The sequence below is a fragment of the Elgaria multicarinata genome, chromosome 2, assembly GCF_023053635.1.
Source record: "Elgaria multicarinata webbii isolate HBS135686 ecotype San Diego chromosome 2, rElgMul1.1.pri, whole genome shotgun sequence".
Classification (NCBI taxonomy): domain Eukaryota; kingdom Metazoa; phylum Chordata; class Lepidosauria; order Squamata; family Anguidae; genus Elgaria; species Elgaria multicarinata.
Genome location: NC_086172.1, coordinates 77,516,672 through 77,536,360, shown reverse-complemented (window position 1 = coordinate 77,536,360; position 19,689 = coordinate 77,516,672). Strand labels below are relative to the sequence as shown.

The 19,689-nt window shown below is 44.2% G+C and overlaps 1 protein-coding gene across 1 annotated transcript in view; it reads right to left on the bottom strand.

Moving 5' to 3' along the window:
* Positions 1 to 14,122, bottom strand: part of PLEKHG3 (pleckstrin homology and RhoGEF domain containing G3) — a 33,065-nt gene extending 18,943 nt beyond the window's left edge. The window contains exons 1-7 of the mRNA XM_063118340.1: positions 14,053 to 14,122; positions 10,394 to 10,758; positions 9,432 to 9,532; positions 6,999 to 7,068; positions 6,659 to 6,705; positions 5,358 to 5,508; positions 3,093 to 3,224 (exon numbers count right to left, since the gene is read on the bottom strand). Coding sequence (XP_062974410.1) covers positions 3,093 to 3,224; positions 5,358 to 5,508; positions 6,659 to 6,705; positions 6,999 to 7,068; positions 9,432 to 9,532; positions 10,394 to 10,758; positions 14,053 to 14,122 — 936 coding nt within the window. The remainder of the gene's footprint in view (positions 1 to 3,092; positions 3,225 to 5,357; positions 5,509 to 6,658; positions 6,706 to 6,998; positions 7,069 to 9,431; positions 9,533 to 10,393; positions 10,759 to 14,052) is intronic.
* Between the last annotated feature and the right edge of the window lie 5,567 nt (positions 14,123 to 19,689).

The window sequence follows — 19,689 nt, the reverse complement described above, 5'->3', positions numbered from 1 at the left end:
TATTTGTTCCTGTCTTCTACGTATTTTGAAATTTTCTGATTTTCTGTATCAGAAACTGGGAAGGTGGATTGGTGCAGCCTTAAGGTGGTTTTAGTTTGGACTAAAGTGGCTAACGAACACGAGCTCCAAATTTTATTTTATTTCAGCATTTTTGAGCCATCTTTTAACAGACTATTCGAGGCAGCTTGGATATTTCCTCCCTGTGCTTCAACATTCCGTCCGCATAGAAAGGATTCCAATTTCACAGGTTAAAGCCAGACTGGGCATCATGACAATAATTCAGTCTGAGCTCCTGTATTATTACAGGACATTCCGTCGGAAACTCCTGTGTCCATTCCAGCCCAAAACCTAGTAAAGTGGCATGTGCTACACAGCTCCCACAGACCAGAAACAGATCTACAGCTTTCGTAAATTAAAAAAAAAACACACCAACCCAAGCATGAAGTGATTTAGAAAGAATTTTACTCCCACCACCCTCCTTACCTCTGGACAAGACTCTTACAGAAGAACTGAGGGAATAAGCAGGAACCCCAATGGACATGCGCATTGGACAGTGGGGGAGGGGCTCCCACCAAAATTCCTCAGCTATAGAATGTTCCCGAATTGGGGCTGTGCACAAGTGCAAAGTCTCCCCACCCCCTAGTGTGTGATGCACAGAGACCACAAAGAAGAACCTGCTCTTTCTAATCCATATTTATTTCCAGTTTGTGGGTGTCTTTGTCTGCCGGATGACTAAAGAATTGATTCCCTCAGACTGTATTACTTCTCTGGTTATTTTATAAGTCTGCCTATTGTTTTTGCAGAGTGTCATCATCTTGGTGACCACTCCTTGCTCAAACAGCCAACACAATTAAATTAATTGGCTAACAAAACACAAATGAAAACCAAGTTAAGACTTAACAGCACTACCTACATGCACTGCCAGAACTTCAAGTGTAGCAAAAATTAACATTCAACAAAGTTAAGAATTTTTGCCATTAATTTCCCAGAATATCATATTCCGGCATTAATGCTAATGAAGGGCAGGGGCCTCACAAGGGTGCCTGCAAGACAGTATATTGCAAATGGATGTGGAATAATGAAATGGAAAAAGAAGGAAACAGGTGCTGCACCTGGATCTGTAAAGAGTGCCATTTTGAGGGCATTTGCAGGGCTTACATTGAACTGCTTCACACACAACACAAGCCAGAGTACAGGTTGAGCATGGACTGAGCGTGGGTTCTCACTGAACCATGGATTGTTGAATTGTGGGTTGTGTTTTGTGAACCCAGCTGTGCTAACAACCTGCAGTTCACAACCCAACAACAAACCATGGGGTCTCTTTGTGGGGTGTTCATGGTTAACAAACCAGTTTGTTAGCACAGCTGGGTTCACACAATACACCAAACCACAGTTTCAACAATAACTCTGACTCAACCCATACCCTGGCTTGTCTTGTTGTGCAAACCCAGCCCTTGTGTTAGGGCTCAAACCAAGAATCCATTTTCAGTACCAGGGCTCAGCTTAAGAACATGCTAAATATCAATAAAGGAATGCATCTGAGAACATGCAGAAAATCTTTCCCTTATCTCTGTATAACTACAACCCTGTCCTACACTAAACTGGTGGGTTGGTGAAGTTACAAGTGGATCACAACCCAACCTGTGGGTTGCAGCAGTGGCATCACCATTACTGACTTTGCTTAGGATGAATGTGGGTGTGTTCTCTTTTAGAGAGAAATATAAGAGAGGATGACCACAGGCAACAGAAGACAGGCATCTTTAATAGACAAACTGAAAAATCAACAAATGGAGCTTTTCTCCACTCCATAGGACAGTATGAAAAATTCTACCAAAATTCCATCTGCTGTGCTACTATTAAAAGATACATGAGCCTTATCCTCCCTTACATCTGGTCACCCTGGGAAAAGCAGCAAGATGAAGATGTATGGTTCAAAAAGACTAAAGGAGAGTCTTGTTACAGGTTATAATGAAAGGTTGAAGACAACTGTCCTATACCATGTGGAATTGGTAGAAGAAACATATCCAGGTCAGAGGGTGGGTCTTCCAGATAGGTAGGCGTGATCCTTTGCACATCTCCTTGATATTCTGATCTAGAGGTTTGGGGGAATGTTTGGGAAGGGTAGTGAAAGGAAAGTATTTTGTGAAAGGGCACAGGAGTTAAATGTCTGGAGCAAGATATTGAGAGGTCTGTGGCTGAAATAATGGGAGGAGTGTGTAACAGTGCAGCACAACAGCACACAGTGCATGGGTGGGTACAGAGGTCTGAAAGAGGAAGTGAAGAATGATGAACTGGAATGGAAATAGGGACTACTACAAAAAAGAGAAAATGGAAGTTGCCCTTTTCCCTATTAAAATTTGACTAAATATTTTCCCCTTTAGCCTGTAACACTTCCTGGAGAGAGAGAGAGAGAGAGAGAGAGAGAGAGAAGCAGAAAGATAAGAATATAAGAAAAGCCATGCTGGATCAGACCAAGGGTCCATCTGCTCCCAGACTGTGGAATTGCCTGCCGGAGGAGACTCGTCAACTACTAGCATTCAAGAAAGCTATAAAGACTGGTCTCTTCCAGCAGGCCTATCCAGTGGAATTTTAAGATGTTTTTAGGGTTTTTTTTAGGATGTTTTTAACAATGTATATTATGTTTTAATTCAGTTTTATGTATTTTATTGTTTATTGTTGTACCCCGCCTCGATCAAAATGGAGAGGCGGGTAAGAAATTATGATGATGATGATGATGTCCAGCACTCTGTTCCCATAGTGGCCAACCAGCTGTGACCAGGGACCAATAACCAGGACATGGGTGCAACAGCTCTCTCTTGCCCATGTTCCCCAGCAACTGGCGCATATATGCTTACTGCACACCATGAAGACAGCAATTTCATAGGACTGCCATTGTGTCTGCCAAGTCAGTTTCATCCTGCACATGTCCTTTAAGCTAATCTGAATTTCCTTTCTGGGTTGTGAAAGGCAGCATGACATATCAGACAGCTGTGAATATACAACATGCAGCTGTGAATCACTACAGCTACCCAGCATCCAAGTTCAATGACACAACAGATCACACCCAGACAATTCCCCCCTTTCCAGTTTACCTGCAGCCGCACCGCATGCTCATGCTTTCTCTTCATGTCATTGATATACCAAGCCACACAGGTCATGGTGTCAATTGCCTCTTCCACCACTTCATAGCCATCCTCTTCTATGTCAAAATGCTTTGCTATCTCCTAGTAGAAAAACACACACACACACAACAAAGAGGTAAACCAGGAGCTGTAAGGCCCTCTGGCACCCATATCTCCCCCTAGTTTGGTGCCTTTGACTGGTGCCCAGCTCATCAAACTCTGGGGCTCCAGTAGAGCACACAAGGGTCTGGCCAAATGATCTCACACAATTTTAGGATTTGTCTAAATGCGAGCAATACATATTGTATTGTTGGATCACAGAGTTTGTGCTGCATTTGTATCTGGCCAACAATATACAACGTTCCAGAATCATGGTGTGTATGCGCGGGGGGGGGGGGGGGCGTATTTACACAATTGTGGCTATCTCAGGTCAGAAAGCTTATCTTTACACTGTTTGTTTCTTTAGCAATCTTAGTGCTGTTGGGGTTTTGTGTCACCATCAGGGCTGATTGTTTGTTTAAATGCAGACACTCTCTTGAGAACTGTGCAAAAAAAAAAATCACTCAAATCACATAGACCCAGGGCGCAATCTTGTCTCTGACCTTGGATCCAGGAATCTGAGATATCCTATGCGCCCCCCCTCTGACTCTCTTTAGGGACCATAGGACTTCTTTCCCTGAGTCATTAATAACAAAGCAACCTAGCTGAAAATGGTTCAGTTCTCTGTAGCCCTTAGTTCTTGAATCTGACATTTTCTCTACAACTGTGGTCATTATGGAGATTCTGTAGAACAAGGTAACTGCTTTCTCAAGGGAGCCACATTTCCTGGAAAATCTTAACTAGGTACACAAACATGAGGAGATGAATTCATTAATCCTTCTCTGCTACTGTGTCTATAGCTTTTCCTTTTGCCTCTCTCTCTACAGCGTTTGTCCCTTTCACCTGGCACAAAAAGGTGTAGCAGGTCTCAAATAATTGCAGTTTCGGCTAGCTTACTTTGTTATTAATGACTCTACATCTATGTGATTTGAGGGAGGGGTGTTGTTGTTGTTTTGCACAATCCCTCACCACAGCTGTAGAGGAAATATCAGATTCAAGAACTAAGGACCACATCTATACAGCCAATGGAACCATTTTATTTTTAACTAGCACATAGACACCCACCCACCCCATGAGAAGAATTCTAGTTCTGTAACAGGAGTTATAGTGCAGGAGTTAGAATCTTAACAGGGAATTCTCAGCAACCTCACATTATTACAATTCCCTGGGTTTCTTGGGGAAACACAACAGTTAAACTGATCTAAATCAGTTTAGGCACACCGTGTAGATGTGGCGTAATGTACAACTGCAACTACTCACCCTGGCACCATTGAGTAAAGCAGAGTAAAATCTAGATAAAATATAATCAATGTAGAGTCTACAAAGACCCTGAAAATAAGCTCTAGTGGCATGAATTGTCCTTTCAACATCCCTCTGAAACAGCATGGGAAGAGAGTTAGGGGGCTGCTGGAAAAGTGGGACATTTGTGAAAATCTGTTCATGGAAGCATCCACTGAATCTAAAAGCTTTCCATGAACAAAAAGACAGCATTGGATACAAACTCCAACCCCCCTTCCTTACAAACATGTAAGCAACTCTCACCTCTGCATACTTAAGTACACATACTATCCTGATTAGCAAAATGCAAGTTTGAATTCCTGGCAAAAATATGACATTTAAAGCTTTATCTGAAATAAACAGATTTCTGGAAAACTAGACTCTTGTGTAACTTCCCATAATGTATATTTACCCACATGTAAAGGCAATCTACATGACCACAGAAATCAGAGGAACATAGGAAGCTGCCTTATACTGAGTCAGTCCTTTGGTACTTCTAGCCCAGTATTGTAAACGTGGGATAGCAGTAGATCTTCCTTAGCTCTACCTGGAGAAGACAGATATTGAACCTGGAACCTTCTACATACAATGTAGGTGCTCTGTCACTGAGCCACCACCCCTTCCCTCTAAATTAGCACTCAGATTATTCCAACTTCAGTTATATTCCATAGATCCTTTAAGAGGGAGGATGTCTTTGCTTGAACACATATATGCAAAATGTACTGCTGTACTTTAGGGGAAATGGGTAGATTGTGAAATACTGTGTAGATTTCTTCTTTAAAATAAGGCCAGAGTGTCAGATCCCAAAGCTACAAAGCTGGACAACACAGGTAACCTTTTTACAATAATATACATTACCTGTAGGAGCAAGTGATACTTGAGAATGCGCTGGACAGGCTTGAGAAGGTAGGATCCAAGGGGCAAAGAGTGACGGATTTGTTCTTGCCGCTCGCGAAAGAATTTGGCCAGCTGTTTGTTCCTCATGCATTCGGTAAGAGCTGCCACAGAGCTGGAAAGCCAAACCCGGTAGACAATGAGTGGCATCAAAGGTCAAAGCAGACAACCTCCTGCATTCCCTCAAGGAGGAATTGAACAGGCAGGCAGGCGCAAATACCCTGGCAATGGACTGCATTGGAAGAGTCTAGAACAAAGCTCTGGAAGCCGGTGAGACTGGCTAATGGAGAAAGGCAATCCTATCTGTAACAGCAGCGTGGCACATTCTGTCCTTCCAACCTTGGAAGGAATCTTCCATTGGACAGCGGAAAATCAGCCTGTTACAGGGAAATCAATCTCCTCCAGAGATCAACCACTCCCTGCAAAGTTCTACAGGAAGCTGATCTTGAGAATTATCTGTGGTCTAGAAATACTTAGGCAGAGGACTTTTGTCAGTGATTATCAATATGAGTTCCACTGCATTTTTAGTACTTCAGAACCCTTATCTCATTTATCCACACAAGATGTGGCAGTGCTTTCATTTCACAGTTGGGGAACACAGGCTGAGAGATGGTCATGTGCCCCACACTAACTAGCCTATTTGTTGCCTGGTTCAACTCTAGGCCAAAGTTGAAAACTCTATATCTAGGAGTCTCTTTCCCTTTCCAGTGCAGGGATTATGTCCATCAGACAAAACAAGCAAACACACCCTACAGGAGTGATTGCACTGCTGCTCAAGTGCAGCATTTTATTCAAAACACGTTTCTACTCCCTGAGACTGTGATGCTTAGAAGCAGGCAGCGGCTAATGAAATATTAGAAGTTTGCGGTGGGATGGGGTAGGGAAGTGAAGAGTATGAGGAGAGGGTGAGAAAAGGAGGGGGGCCGCTTCATTAATTTGCCTAGTTCTTCGCCTCTGGCTACAATTAGTAGAAACGAAACAAAGATATGTAAAATAAGCAGATTTGCATGACTGACAATGGGCTGAAAAATACAGCTCCTCTTACTGCAGGAATTGGGTTAATTGGTCACAGCTGATATATATACATACACATACACACAAACACACGCACATGAGTATACCCAGCCCTATGTGCATGCTCTTCTTCAATCAGCAAAAATAGAGGTTACCTAGGAGCTTCCTTGTATATAAAACTATTTTCTTAGGGGAGAATGAGCTGCCCAAGGCCCCATGGAATTGAACCAGCTGTCCCCCATTGCACTCACTTTGGGTAGTTATTGCAGTATTGAGTGTAGATATCAAAGTCCTGGCTCTGTTGGAGAGAGACAGAATGCAATCAGTATGAGATGGATGGATATATTCACCCACCTGCCCACAGTAGCACTAACCTGAACTACCCAGCACCAAATTCTCAAGCAAGCCCAGCACAGCTCTGCTAAAGGAACACCAGCCTCTTCCTACATCCCCTTGGGCTAAGCCCGCATATCTTCAATGGAGACACTCCAATAAGGGTGGCAAACTGCTCGCATAGGACAGTGCCTGCTGGACGACTCCACTGCCCGTGATCAGAGATTACCACAATGTAATACCTACTCATCTCCTTACCTTGTCCACAAAACATCTTGCCACTGCCACAGGGTCATTGTGGCAGCTGTCCAGATCCTGCAGGAGCTCACTGGGCAGAAATGGAGAGAGAAAGAATAATCAGCCAGCCAGACACCCGCACATGATGAAGCCTTCAGTAGTTATAGGGGCAGCCTGCCTGGTGCCCTCCAGATATTTTAGAGTACAAATCCCACAGTCCCCAATTGGCCATGCTATGCTGGGGCTGATGAGAGTTGTAGTCAAAAACATCTGGAGGGCACCAGGTTGCCTGCCCTTGGTTCAGTGCATTCTAAGCACAACAGCTTAACAGCACAGGCACTCAAAGGGACAGATAGGCACATGCTGCAGGCAAACCACAAAAGAACGTCTTCCTTCCATCCAACTCGCCAATGTAGAAGCAGAATGCAGGGCAGCAGATCATGCAAAGGATTGGGGCACAATACCCACCTGAACGGGGGAGGCCTTCCACTGTTGCCAGGGGAGTCAAAAACACAAGGCAGACATTAAACAGAAAGAAAGGCACCCTCTGGTTAAATGACCAACCAGTCCTCCTGCCCTGCCCAGCAGCTATTTGCTTTGTGGTATTGATTATTTAAAATTTATGTATTTATTTATGGTACTTCAATGTTGCTTAACATGTTTTTAAAATTCTAAGTGGTTGTTGTAATTGCTTACAGTAATGCCTTTAAAGGCCACACACGGAGAGGATTTTCCAACGGCACCGAGTGTCTCACAGACACAGATTGTGAGGCAGTTTCTGCCCCAAGCAACTTTTAATTTAGAAAAGGTGAACAGGTTCACAGAGCAGGCAAGCAACTCAAGTAAGAATGCCCAGTAACCCAGGAGCAACTTGAACTTGGCTTGCTCCTGCCCATTCCTCTCCTCATGGCTTCCTCACACAGGAAAGGCTGTTGCTTCACTGCTCCAGGATGAAACAGCCTACTTTAAGCTACCAAATCCTTTCCTAGTCAGAGTTGGCAATGCCCAGTACTGCTGAAGAAAAACCCAAGGGTCAAACATGCATGTCAATATTTGGAGAACTTTGAAACCAGGAAATCTTCTGCTTGAAAGAAATCTGGCTCCCACTTTCTAATAATGGCAAAAGGAGAACCCATCCTTTTTACCTAGACCTATCAGAAACTTGTGCCATCTGGCCAGGATCGGCTTGATAAGAATAAGTCGAGAATCTTGTCCCTGCTTACCTCCATTAAGACTTAAAGGGGATTCATGTTCACAGCATAGGGGTAGCAGCAGAACTGTCCCAATGAAGGCCTCAGCTAGGAATATTTATTTTATTTTCTATATTTATATAGTCTCCTCATAACACATGTTCTGTGGGTGGCTCACAAAACAAATACAATATTAAAAAAACGATTAAAATGTAAAACACAATTAAATATGGATTTTAAGCTCGGGGGGGGCAGTTATTTAAAAGGCACAGTTGAATAAGAAGCCTTCACCAAAGACCATAAAGATGGCACCAGGCAAATATCTCTAGGAAGGCTGTTTCGTAATCAGGGTATCAATATCAAAAAGGCTCTCTCCCTAATTGTTACCCACCTCTCTTCAGTTGGCATGGGCACTGGGAGCAAACCCTTAACGTCCGGGTAGGTACATATGGGAGGAGGCGGTCTTTCAAGTAACCTGGTCCCAAACTGTTTAGTGCAAAAGCAAGGGAAACCCCGTGAAGAAGTAAAAAGACGCCAAAGGCAAAAGTAGAACCAGGCAATCTTCAAAACGAAATATTTACAAAAGTTTATTTACAGTGCCAAGGTGCCGCCTACACGTTTCGAACGCAAACTGCGCTCTTCCTCAGGGCTGTTATCGAAGAGCGCAGTTTGCGTTCGAAACGCGTAGGCGGCACCTTGGCACTGTAAATAAACTTTTGTGAATATTTCGTTTTGAAGATTGCCTGGTTCTACCTTTGCCTTTGGCTTCTTTTTACTTCCCAAACTGTTTAGGGCAGGGATGCAGAACTGCAATTGGGAGGTGAATTGTTTACACCAGTCCTCCCTGGCTGGATGACATTGGTGGCTGTGGCCACAAAAATTCACATTACACATCCCCTCTACCCATCTTGCTTTTCTCTGTGCAGAGAGGTTAGGCCTGGGGGACAGAGATTCCCTGGTTTAGGGCTTTAAAGATTAAGACCAGCACTTTAAGCTGGGCCTGGAAATGGGCTGGAAGAAACACATGGCTGTTTACTTATTAGCATTAGCAGAGCTTTGTGGATGGAGAAAAATAGGATGGTAAACAAGAGCAAGTCCGTAAGCACGTAAGCACTGTTATCACCATTTAGGGGGTATTTCGGAAAGTCTACTTTCAACTTCGCTTATTTTTCAAAGAACACTGAGAACCAGTATAGCGGAATTTTGTCAAGGGAGAAAATAATAGGGAAGTCAGTGAAGCCAGAGGGCTATACATCACACTCACCTGTTCAGCTCGTAGATATCCTCAATATTTCCAAAGAGTGCACTGACTTGTTCTGGTCGCAGCAGCAGCTCTTGAGTGTCTATGATCTTCCCCAAGTAATTCTGCCAAGTCACATTATGCCATGAGCACAGCAAACAAGCAAACAGGACAAGCCAAATAAATGAGTCCCAATGTCTTAAATATGGAGGGTTGTAGGAACAGCAACCCAATGAATGCTCTGGGGAGATTGCATATCATCCTTAGCCTCTGTTTATCTACACTGAGCCCAAGCAGTATCCAACGTGACAGGAAGCTGCCTTTTTACACACCACACCAGGCAATGATTAATATGAAAACCACCAGGCATAGCTTCAGCCATAAAATGCAGATAAATGGAGCCCATAGCAGCACACCCAAAACATCATATTCACATGCTATAGGATGTGGCAGATAGTAGGTCTTTTGTGCCCCTGGAAAAGACTTGTCAGTACACTCCCGAAAGACAAGGAAGCGTGAAGCTGACTGCTGAGAGAAAAGAACAAGGGCCCTACCAAGGAAAACATAGAGGGGCCTCTTAGGCCTGAAGGCTGCTGGAAGACCTGCAGCTTCGCCTAACCTCGTACCCAGATCAGGATCTCCTAGGGCTAACTGGAAGATTTTCATGCCCAAACTGGTTGATGGGAGGCCTTTATGACAGTAAAACACTGTGGGCCTGTTCAGACAACACACTAAACCAGGTTAGGCCACTCTTTTGCAGCAACTGGTTAATGAGCATATTTAAATCATTGTTACGTAGCCACCATGGTTAGGAATGGTTCATACGACATCCTAAATCATGGTTCACATGACATGCTAAGCCATAATGTTTAGCTAAAAATGCTTAACCACCATGGTTTAGCATGTTGTTTGAACAGGGTCTGTAGCAGTGAATTGAGAGATTCCATCCTAACAGGCAAGCAGGCAGGCATGACAGGCAGACTTACCTCGATGATGCTTCGTAAATCCCGCACATACATACGCTCCGATTCCACAATCTCCAACACTACACGCTCTAGATAGCTTAATTTAGAATGCGAGGCAGCTGAAGAAAGGGAAGGGCTTTTCAGGCTTCGCCAGGGCCCAGAGGAAGCATTATTGTTGGCATTGTGCAGCAGTCCAGCCCTCAGAGAGGTCGCACCAGCAGGTGTTTGAGCCATGTCATTCCAGTCCTCCATAATGTGGCTGGCATTGGTCAGGGTTGAAGACAGCTGATTCACAGGTTTTTTTGAGGAACTCATACTCAAGGAAGCAGCGGCTGGAATCCTGCCATCTCTACCAGGATCGGGAGTAGCCAGGAACCGAGGGAATTCTGTGGGGGGGGGGAGAGAGAGAGAGAGAGAAAGAGAAAGAGAGAGAGAGAAAGATTGTTAAGGGCAAATTACAAGAAATGAATAAATGAATGAATAAAGAAATGCGTACTTATTAAACTTGTACCCCACCTTACCACTAAAAATAGTGCTCAAGGTGGCTCACATTAAAATACATGTAAGATAACATTATAATTAAATCTCAAATAAAAGCACATTAAATAAATCGTATCAGAGAACATTTGCAACAGGTTCAGCTTATATTGGTTTCAATCAAACTTGTAACCACCAAGAAAAAGGGTTGATTTAAAATCATATATATGAAAGGACAATACGCAAGTTCTTGAATGCTAAGTGCCCAGAACTTTCCACATGAAGGTTTATAGTTACTGGGCAGAAATACAATACATGACTTATACTGTGGCATATACATAATTCTTGATGTTAAAAGTCACATATTTTTGCCAATAGGGTATTCAGTAAAGATTTCCTCTCCCTTGTACAAGCAAAAGTGTGTAACTGAGGTCTAGCGTCCATAGCAGCTCTGATGGCTGCAAACAGAACAATGAGCTTCCATTCAAAGTTTATATCAAAAGACAGACATAGCCTCAATTAGAGAGGGAGACTTAGTGTGACAGGATAATTCAGTAAACGGATAGCTGTGTTCAGACCTCAACTTAATCATGGTCCTTCTGAGTTGCCCTGGGCAAAGACACTATCATTCAAAGTTTCCTGCCTGTAAAAGGGGATTAATATCAGCCAAACTGAAAGGATGTTGTGAGGCTGACAAGATAGGAATTGCTCATGGGCAGAGCAATCCTACAGGTGGGGGTGGGGGGGTCTGAAGGCTGAGTCAGGCTAGTTGGGAAGAAATGAAGCAGAAGTAGTGATATTCCCCCCTTCCACTTTCTGGGCTACTTTTTAAAAACGTTCTTTTGACAATTTCCCTCCCATTGGTACTCCAGGGCAGACATACATGCTCCCACCCCATGGTGAGGACATAACTGGTGATCAATAAGAGTTAGATCATAAGAACATAATATGAGCGTTGCTGGATCAGACCAAGGCTCCATCTAGTCCAGCATTCTGTTCACCCAGTGGCCAACCAGCTGTCGACCAGGAACCCACAAGCAGGACACAAGTGCAATAGCACCTTGTTGCCTCTACTGATGTTGGAGAGGCAAGGACCATGTAGGTTTCCACAGAGGCCAGGAAGGGGCATTTGACATTGAATCTCTCCCTCCAAAGGAATTCCCCCACTCTCTCTGTGCCCTTGGAGAGATCTGTTCTATCCTTTGGTCCCAGTGGCCATAGGGCTTGCAGGCTAAAGGAGTTAACACAAAAAAACTGCTGCCACTGATAACAAAAAGTTGTATTTAAAAGACTTTTGTACCTTATATTTGTGCAATAGTTTCACATAACAAATGTTTTTAACTATCCAGAAAATTTAAGGATGAAGACAAGTAAAATTCCTGCTAATCCTAAAAGAGTTAATAGATAAACATTTAAATTTTAAATTGGATTAAATATATTAAATTGTATTGAGTCCCTTTAAAAATAACCTGGTTTTAAAAGAGGGTCAGAAGGTTCAAGTGTACACTAATAACTTCTTAGAACTGAAGCCCTGGTGTCCAGCTGACTGTCAACACTTTATTTTATTTTAATTTAGAGGCCAGCATGGGAAAGAGAAGTATTGGGCCAGGCATCTGCAGCCACTGTTATCTTTATTACCCCCACTGCCTCTGGGTCCTGTCTCCAATATAGCATCCATTTACCACATTGTCGGGGTCTATCTCATAGATGTCTTGGGCAGGATCTACACTACTGCTTTAAAATGGTTTATAACAGTGGTGACAACTGTTGGGGCTCAGGACACACTCCATATACAGTTTTCAAACCATTTTCAAAGTGTTGTATCCTGCTTGGTGTAGATCTGGCCTTGTTCATCATACAAAATGTGCAAGACAGAAAGCAAGTAATTTTGCTCCATTGGTCTACTCCACTACGGGCATATCCAAATGATAATTCCAACAAAAGAGACAGACATATGCTCAGGGCACTCTCCTCCCCTGCAGTCTGCATATACTGGTGACCTATACCATCTATACTGGAGGCAACAGTAAGCACTAGGCCAGCACAGCCCATGGGGCATGAGTCACACTGCAATAGTGCTATAAAGGAGTACCTGCATTGTGTGGGAAGCCAGCAAAGCAGGTGCCTTCACAAGCACCAAACCAATACTGCAGGGAGTTGACGTCACAATACGTCCTGGAAGTGCTTCAGTTAGGTAGAATGAAAGATTGATTATTAGGGGTATTATGGGCTGGACTAGATACTGCAATTGTCAGTTATAATAGCCTCAAGTCTATTGTTTATCAAACAAACTCATTCCTGATTTACACATGAACCAGGAAAGAAAAGAAACAGAAACAAATCCATTGGAGCAATCTCCAGGTGCATAAAAATATGTGTCACACTTATGATGGATTGCCTTTATCTGAACGGAAGTTATCTCATTTTTTTCTAGAAAGAAAACCAACATTTTCCAGTTAAAGTTATAAAAGCTAGCAGCCAAGGTCAGAGCAGGACAGATTTCTTAAGCTAGTTCTGAAGTACGGAGTCAGAAAGTAGATAGTGACACTTCCAAAGTCCCTAAAAACAGACTGAGTGATGCTTCAAACATGATGTTTTCCCTACACCAACCTACACAAGTATGGGAAGGAGCATGTACACTACCACATGTAAAGATCCTGTGAGTTTCGGTTTTGCGAGATCTATGCTATGCTATGAAAATGGTGACTCTTGAGATATCCTTGCTAAAACAGGCTCTTCCAAGGATTTTGTACATGAGTTGTAAGGAAAATGTCATGTGTGAGGCAGCAATGACTTCCAGTATCATAAATTCTTAAGCAGTACCATGAGTGAGCAAGGCCTATGATGAGTTTTTTGCTTTGCACCCAGACGTGCCACTAACACTCTTGTTCTTTCTCCTATGCCTTGCGTTGAGCCCAGCATTCTTTATAAATCACACAGCCCCAAACTCTCTCTGACAGAGGCACATGGCCTGCCCTCCCTGCTGCACTCCACTGGCTTCAAGGGACTTGGCAGGCAGACAAGCAAGTGATAACAAGTCTGTGCTCCGCAGGCACCCTTCACCATCAGCTGCCATAACTTTCATCCCTCTCCAGTTTCCTTCTGGGTTCCACTTCACTTTTCCTGCCTTGTGGTAACACACAAAGCCTTTGTGGGGTTGAACCAAGGAAATCACCTCAGCTTTCTTCAAAAGCCCAACTCACCCTTGCCAAACAGCTTTACAATCTGCGATGGAAGCCATTCCAAAGCGTTCTTCTCCTCCCAGATCAACATCCCTCACTCATTTGTTGCCCGTCTGTCTGTGCTAGTGGTGCAGCTGGCAAATCTGCCAAAGGAAGCGGGGAACAGCCTATGAACCTTGAACAGCCAGCGAAGGTGTGGAGGCTGCTGACGTCATCCCCAGCCAGCAACACTCCTACGTATGAGTACCACGCCCAGAAAAAGCTGGCTCCTCATTTCCAACTAAGGGCTTCAGCCAAGACACACACTTCCTCACGCGCACACACATACACGAGATGGAGAGAAGTGGACACAGCTGTCCTGGCTCAGAAACATCCAGAAACACTTTCCTGTGTTGACAAGCCACTAAAAAAGTACCTACTTTAATTGTGGATTTCCCCATTGCTCTTGTGGCTGGGGAGCCATGGATTATGTTATATAAAGCCATTCATCCCAAGGGCCTTCCCAAGTGACCATGAAATGAGGAACCAACAAGGAAGTCTTTGAAGACATTAAAAAAAAAACTTTCAAATTTAATTGCATAAGTTTGTATTAAGTATTACTTGAGTTTATTTTCCCAATAATAAAATACCCCACTATATGGTACACAAAATAAATGATATTTTTGCAATGAAGTGTTTAATGCATACCAGTACCTGACAACTTTGTAAATATCCATTTTTAATTTTGAAACTGTTTTCTCTCCCCTCCCTTCCCATTTTTTTTTTGGTAAATAATAAAAACAAAAATAAAACAAATTTCTTTTTAAAAGAGAGAGCGGGGGGACAACGATGACATTGTTATCCAATTCCAGGTACAAAGAACTGCTTTTCAGAGGAAGTGAAGCCAAGAGTATGTTCACGTCTAGAACCATGGGAGGAGTTGGATAAATGTCCAGTCGACTATCAGACATCAAGACCGTTTTCTCATAAACAGCTGTTCCTGTATAACAAGTGGACATTTTCCATTTCCCATAATTTCACAGTGGGCCATTTCACACAAAGCCCTCTGACATGGACAGCTTGTTTTCACCGAAGTCTAGCTCTAATTGCTTCAGGTGGAAAAGTCCGTATGCAGACCAATGGCGAACAAGGAACTCCACAGGCATTGGCTTTAAAAGGTATGTGCATCCGAAGACGCTTAAGTGTACATATGAAGGCTGTGCTGGATCACACAAAAGCCCTGTTCTGTTCTCACGGTGGCCAACCAGATGCCAATGGGGTGCTATTTCATGTCCTGCCACAAGCAGGACATGAAATAGCACCCACCTACTCATGTTCCCCCACAACTGGTATTGAAAGGCGTACTGCCTTGGATACAAGGTAAGTCATTAGCCTTGGAGTCATTGATAGCAGCTATCTAAAAAAGTAAAATGAAAAAGTGTTTGTACACATGTGTATCACACAGAGGCACAAAGCAAGGGTCACTAGCCAGGTACACATTGCTGCAACAGACTCACAGGGCTATCCCTATGAACATAGCAAAGTATTACCCATCACCTCCCAAGCTCAGTATCACACAATTTAATCTGTAACCCTATTTTGGCAGTCTGAAATGCAACACACCCTTTGCCTCAAATAAGGGCACCTTGCATAGGTCTGATTCACAATGGAATTTGGTGACTTAATGTCATGATGTTCATTTGATCCTGCACTAGGAGTAACAGGTTTTCTTAAAAATAAAATTTTAAAAAACCCAAGGACTCTCCCTCTGTCTTTCTTTCCACCCTGGAAAAGGTGAACTTACATACTGAAGGTATGATAGGACAAATCTGAGTCCTGCAGAAATTCTAGCCTAGAATAACAGTCTAAAGCCTTAAGACTGGTTGCAAAAGAAAGGATGCTGTGCTGAAAAGCAACAAATCAGGGCAGGATCTACTCTACAGCTTTAAAATGGTTTATAACAGTAGTGACTGTAGGGGCCCAGGACACACTCCATATACAGTTTTCAAACCGTTTTCAAAGTGTCATATCCTGCTTGGTGTAGATCTGCCCCTTGTAAGCTGAGAGGGGGAACATTAAGCAAAACAGGGTGGCCTGTTGGTGGCAGCAAAGAAAAGGAAGTGTCTGTGATCCTCCTGGCTGGCAAGGACTTGCCTGCTATAGCACTGCCTTCTTAAGAGTGATTTAACAAGAAGCTGACAGCAGCTTCTGGATAACTGGGGGTGTTCGTTTGGCAGACAAAGCAGAAATGTGCAGCAACTTAATGAGGAAAACAAAATTTTGAAAGGACCAATGTCTGCGGTAGCTATTCTTTTGAGAGTAGGTGGCTCCAAACACGGGAGCCTCAACAGAAAGAGGACAGCAACAGGTATTAAGGCAGAGAATTGCTTCCTTTCTTGGAAGCAGGGCTTCATATATGCTGGGGTCAGCATGAGGACCAAAAGCCAAGGCTCAACCTTCAAAAAGGTGGGCTGCAGTTTCCTTGAGCATGTGTAGAGTTCACCTCATCACCACTAAATATGGCACAGCCAGTTCACATTCATCCAAGGTTGGGGGAAGCAGAATGTCTAGGTACGTACAAACAACAACGCCTGATTTTTCACCACTTAACCACCGACCCGATTTTCCTATGGTTTCTATGCTTATATCCAACACTCAACAAACATTTGCTAGCTTCACTCTCTACAACCACATGAGCCAGAAACTGGCCTTTTAGGGGTGTTGTTGTTGTTTTTAAGTCAATTTGTATTCAGTACTGCCACATCCTCCAGAACTCCATCAGTTCATATTCGATGACAGAGTGAACAGAAAGAATTTCAGTCCCCAAACATTCTTTCTACAACTGCTAGCAAAGCAACTACAGAAAACACAATTCCAGATATGTCTGTTTGTTTTGTCACTCAAAGTAGTGAAGTACTTTGGGCATAAATTTATTTATTTATTTATTACATTTCTATACCGCCCAATAGCCGGAGCTCTCTGGGCGGTTCACAAAATGCCATGATATAAATCTGTGATGATGCTACAATCAGAGTATTGCCTACAGCTCTGGTAGCTCCATCTCAAAAAAGATATCCAAGAGCTTAAAACAGCACAGAAATGCAACTTGCAGCTAGACCATAGATTCTGTTAGCATAGAACAGCACAATCCCATACAATAATTACACTGAAAAATTGTAGACACCCCCCGCCCGCCCCCAGGATCCCTAGAAACTCACCAAAGTCTACAGAGGACTGTACTAGCGAGGACAGATATTGTACATACCACATGAGCCAATAAACTAACAACAATAGAGACCAGCATACACCCCTGAATCACCACACACCACGAACACCTGGTTTGCCCAGAACAACAATGCATTGGTTTAAAAATGGAGGGATTGTTGTGCACAAATGGGGATAAGCAGTTTGCTGTTGGGTAAACCACTTGGTTTTTATCCTCTAAAGAACCCATCAGTCTGGGTTCACCCATTTACCTTCTAAACAGCAGCCTGGGTTCTCATTTCATGGTCTACAATCTATGAAAGCGCCAGTTGTGGGGTAAAAGCGGAAGAGGCGAGGTCCATCTGCCCCATGTAATGCCAAGTAATGACCCCAATTGGTCAATCAAAGGCTATTAGCCATGGCAGCTGAATGGAATCTCAACGTTCAGACACAGCAGCTGGGTTCACACATCACACCAACAGATGGTGTGTGGCAAGCTATGCTGGATAGGTGGTTATGCAAACAACCGGGGAGGAAAACTCGTGCTGAGTCTGATCGAACACGGGTTAGAGCTCACTATCGAGCCTACTCTGTGGCGGTGAGGGTGGCAAAGAGGCAGTTCTTTTCCACCAGCATTGCGTCTTCTCAGTGTCGTCCGGCGGAGCTTTTCCGAGTGGTTCGTGGCCTGTTACACTCTGGGCCAGGGCGAGAGATGGTGGAACCCTCAGTAGCACACTGTGACGAGTTTGCACAGCACTTTGAAGATAAAGTCGCTCAAATTCGTCATGAATTGGACACCACACTTAATGCAGCTCCACTAGTAGAGGCGTTCAGAGCGCAGTCCGCTTCAGTTTTATTGGATGAGTTTCAGTTAGTGAGGCCCGAGGATGTAGACAAGGTGCTTGGCTAAGTCCGGTCGACCACCTGTGTGCTTGCCCCTTGCCCTTCATGGCTCATTACATCAAATAAGGAGGGGATCGCTGGCTGGGTCCAGGAGGTTGTAAATGCCTCCTTGAGAGAGGGAGTGGTGCCGGCCTCTTTAAAAGAGGCGGCAATTAGACCACTCCTGAAGAAGCCTAACCTGGACCCGGAGGATGTTAACAACTACAGGCCGGTGGCTAATATCCCTTTCCTGGACAAGGTGCTTGAGCGGGTGGTTGCAGGACAACTCCAGGCACTCTTGAATGAAACGGATTATCTAGATCCATTTCAATCGGGTTTCAGGCTTGGTTTTGGAATGGAAACTGCCTTGGTCGCCCTGTGGGATGACCTCTGTCAGGAGAGAGACAAGGGGAGTGCGACCCTGTTGGTTCTCCTGGACCTCTCAGCGGCTTTCGATACCATCGACCATGGTATCGTTCTGGATAGGTTGTCTGAGCTGGCAGTTGGAGGTACTGCATTGCAGTGGTTCCGCTCCTACTTGGATGGCCGATTCCAGAAGGTGGTGCTGGAAGGTTATTGCCGTGGCTCCTAAGCCATGGGGTTCCACAGGGCTCTATCTTATCCCCTATGCTGTTTAATATATACATGAAGCCGCTGGGGGAGGTTATCCGGAGATGTGGACTGAGGTGTCATCAATATGCGGATGATACCCAGCTCTACCTTTCCTTTTCATCAAACCCAGGTGAGGCAGTGGCTATTCTGAACCAGTGCCTGGGCACGGCAATGGACTGGATGAGGGCTAATAAACTGAAACTCAATGCAGACAAGACGGAGGTACTGTTAGCGGTTGGTTCATCTGTCCGGCAAGGTGATGTCTGCCCTGTCCTGGACGGGGTTGCACTCCCCCTAAAGGATCGGGTCCATAGCTTGGGGGTGCTCTTGGATCCAGAACTGTCACTTGAGGCACAGGTGAACTCAGTGGCAAAGAACACCTTTTATCAGCTTAGGCTGATATACCAACTGCGCCCTTATCTGGACAGAGATAGCCTAGCTACAGTTATCCATGCTCTGATAACCTCTCATTTGGATTACTGCAATGCGTTATACGTGGGACTGCCTTTGAAAACGGTCTGGAAACTTCAACTGGTATAAAACAGGGCAGCACGTTTACTAACAGGGACTGGCTGACGAGACCACATTACGCCAGTCCTTTTCCAGCTTCATTGGCTACCAGTTCAGGTCCGCGCCGATTCAAAGTGCTGGTATTAACATTCAAAGCCCTAAACAGCTTGGGGCCAGGTTATCTGAAGGAACGTCTCCTCCCATATGTACCTGCCTGGACCCTAAGGTCATCCTCAGGGGTCCTTCTCCATGAGCCCCTGCCAAAGGAAGTGAGGCAGGTGGCTACCAGGAGGAGGGCCTTCTCTGCTGTGGCACCCTGGCTGTGGAATGAGCTCCCTAAGGAGGTTCACTTGGCACCTACATTATATGCTTTTAGACGCCAGGTGAAGACCTTTTTATTCTCCCAGCATTTTAACAGTCTATAAATAAATTTTAACTTGGTGTTTTAAATTTGTAATTTTGCGTTGCTGC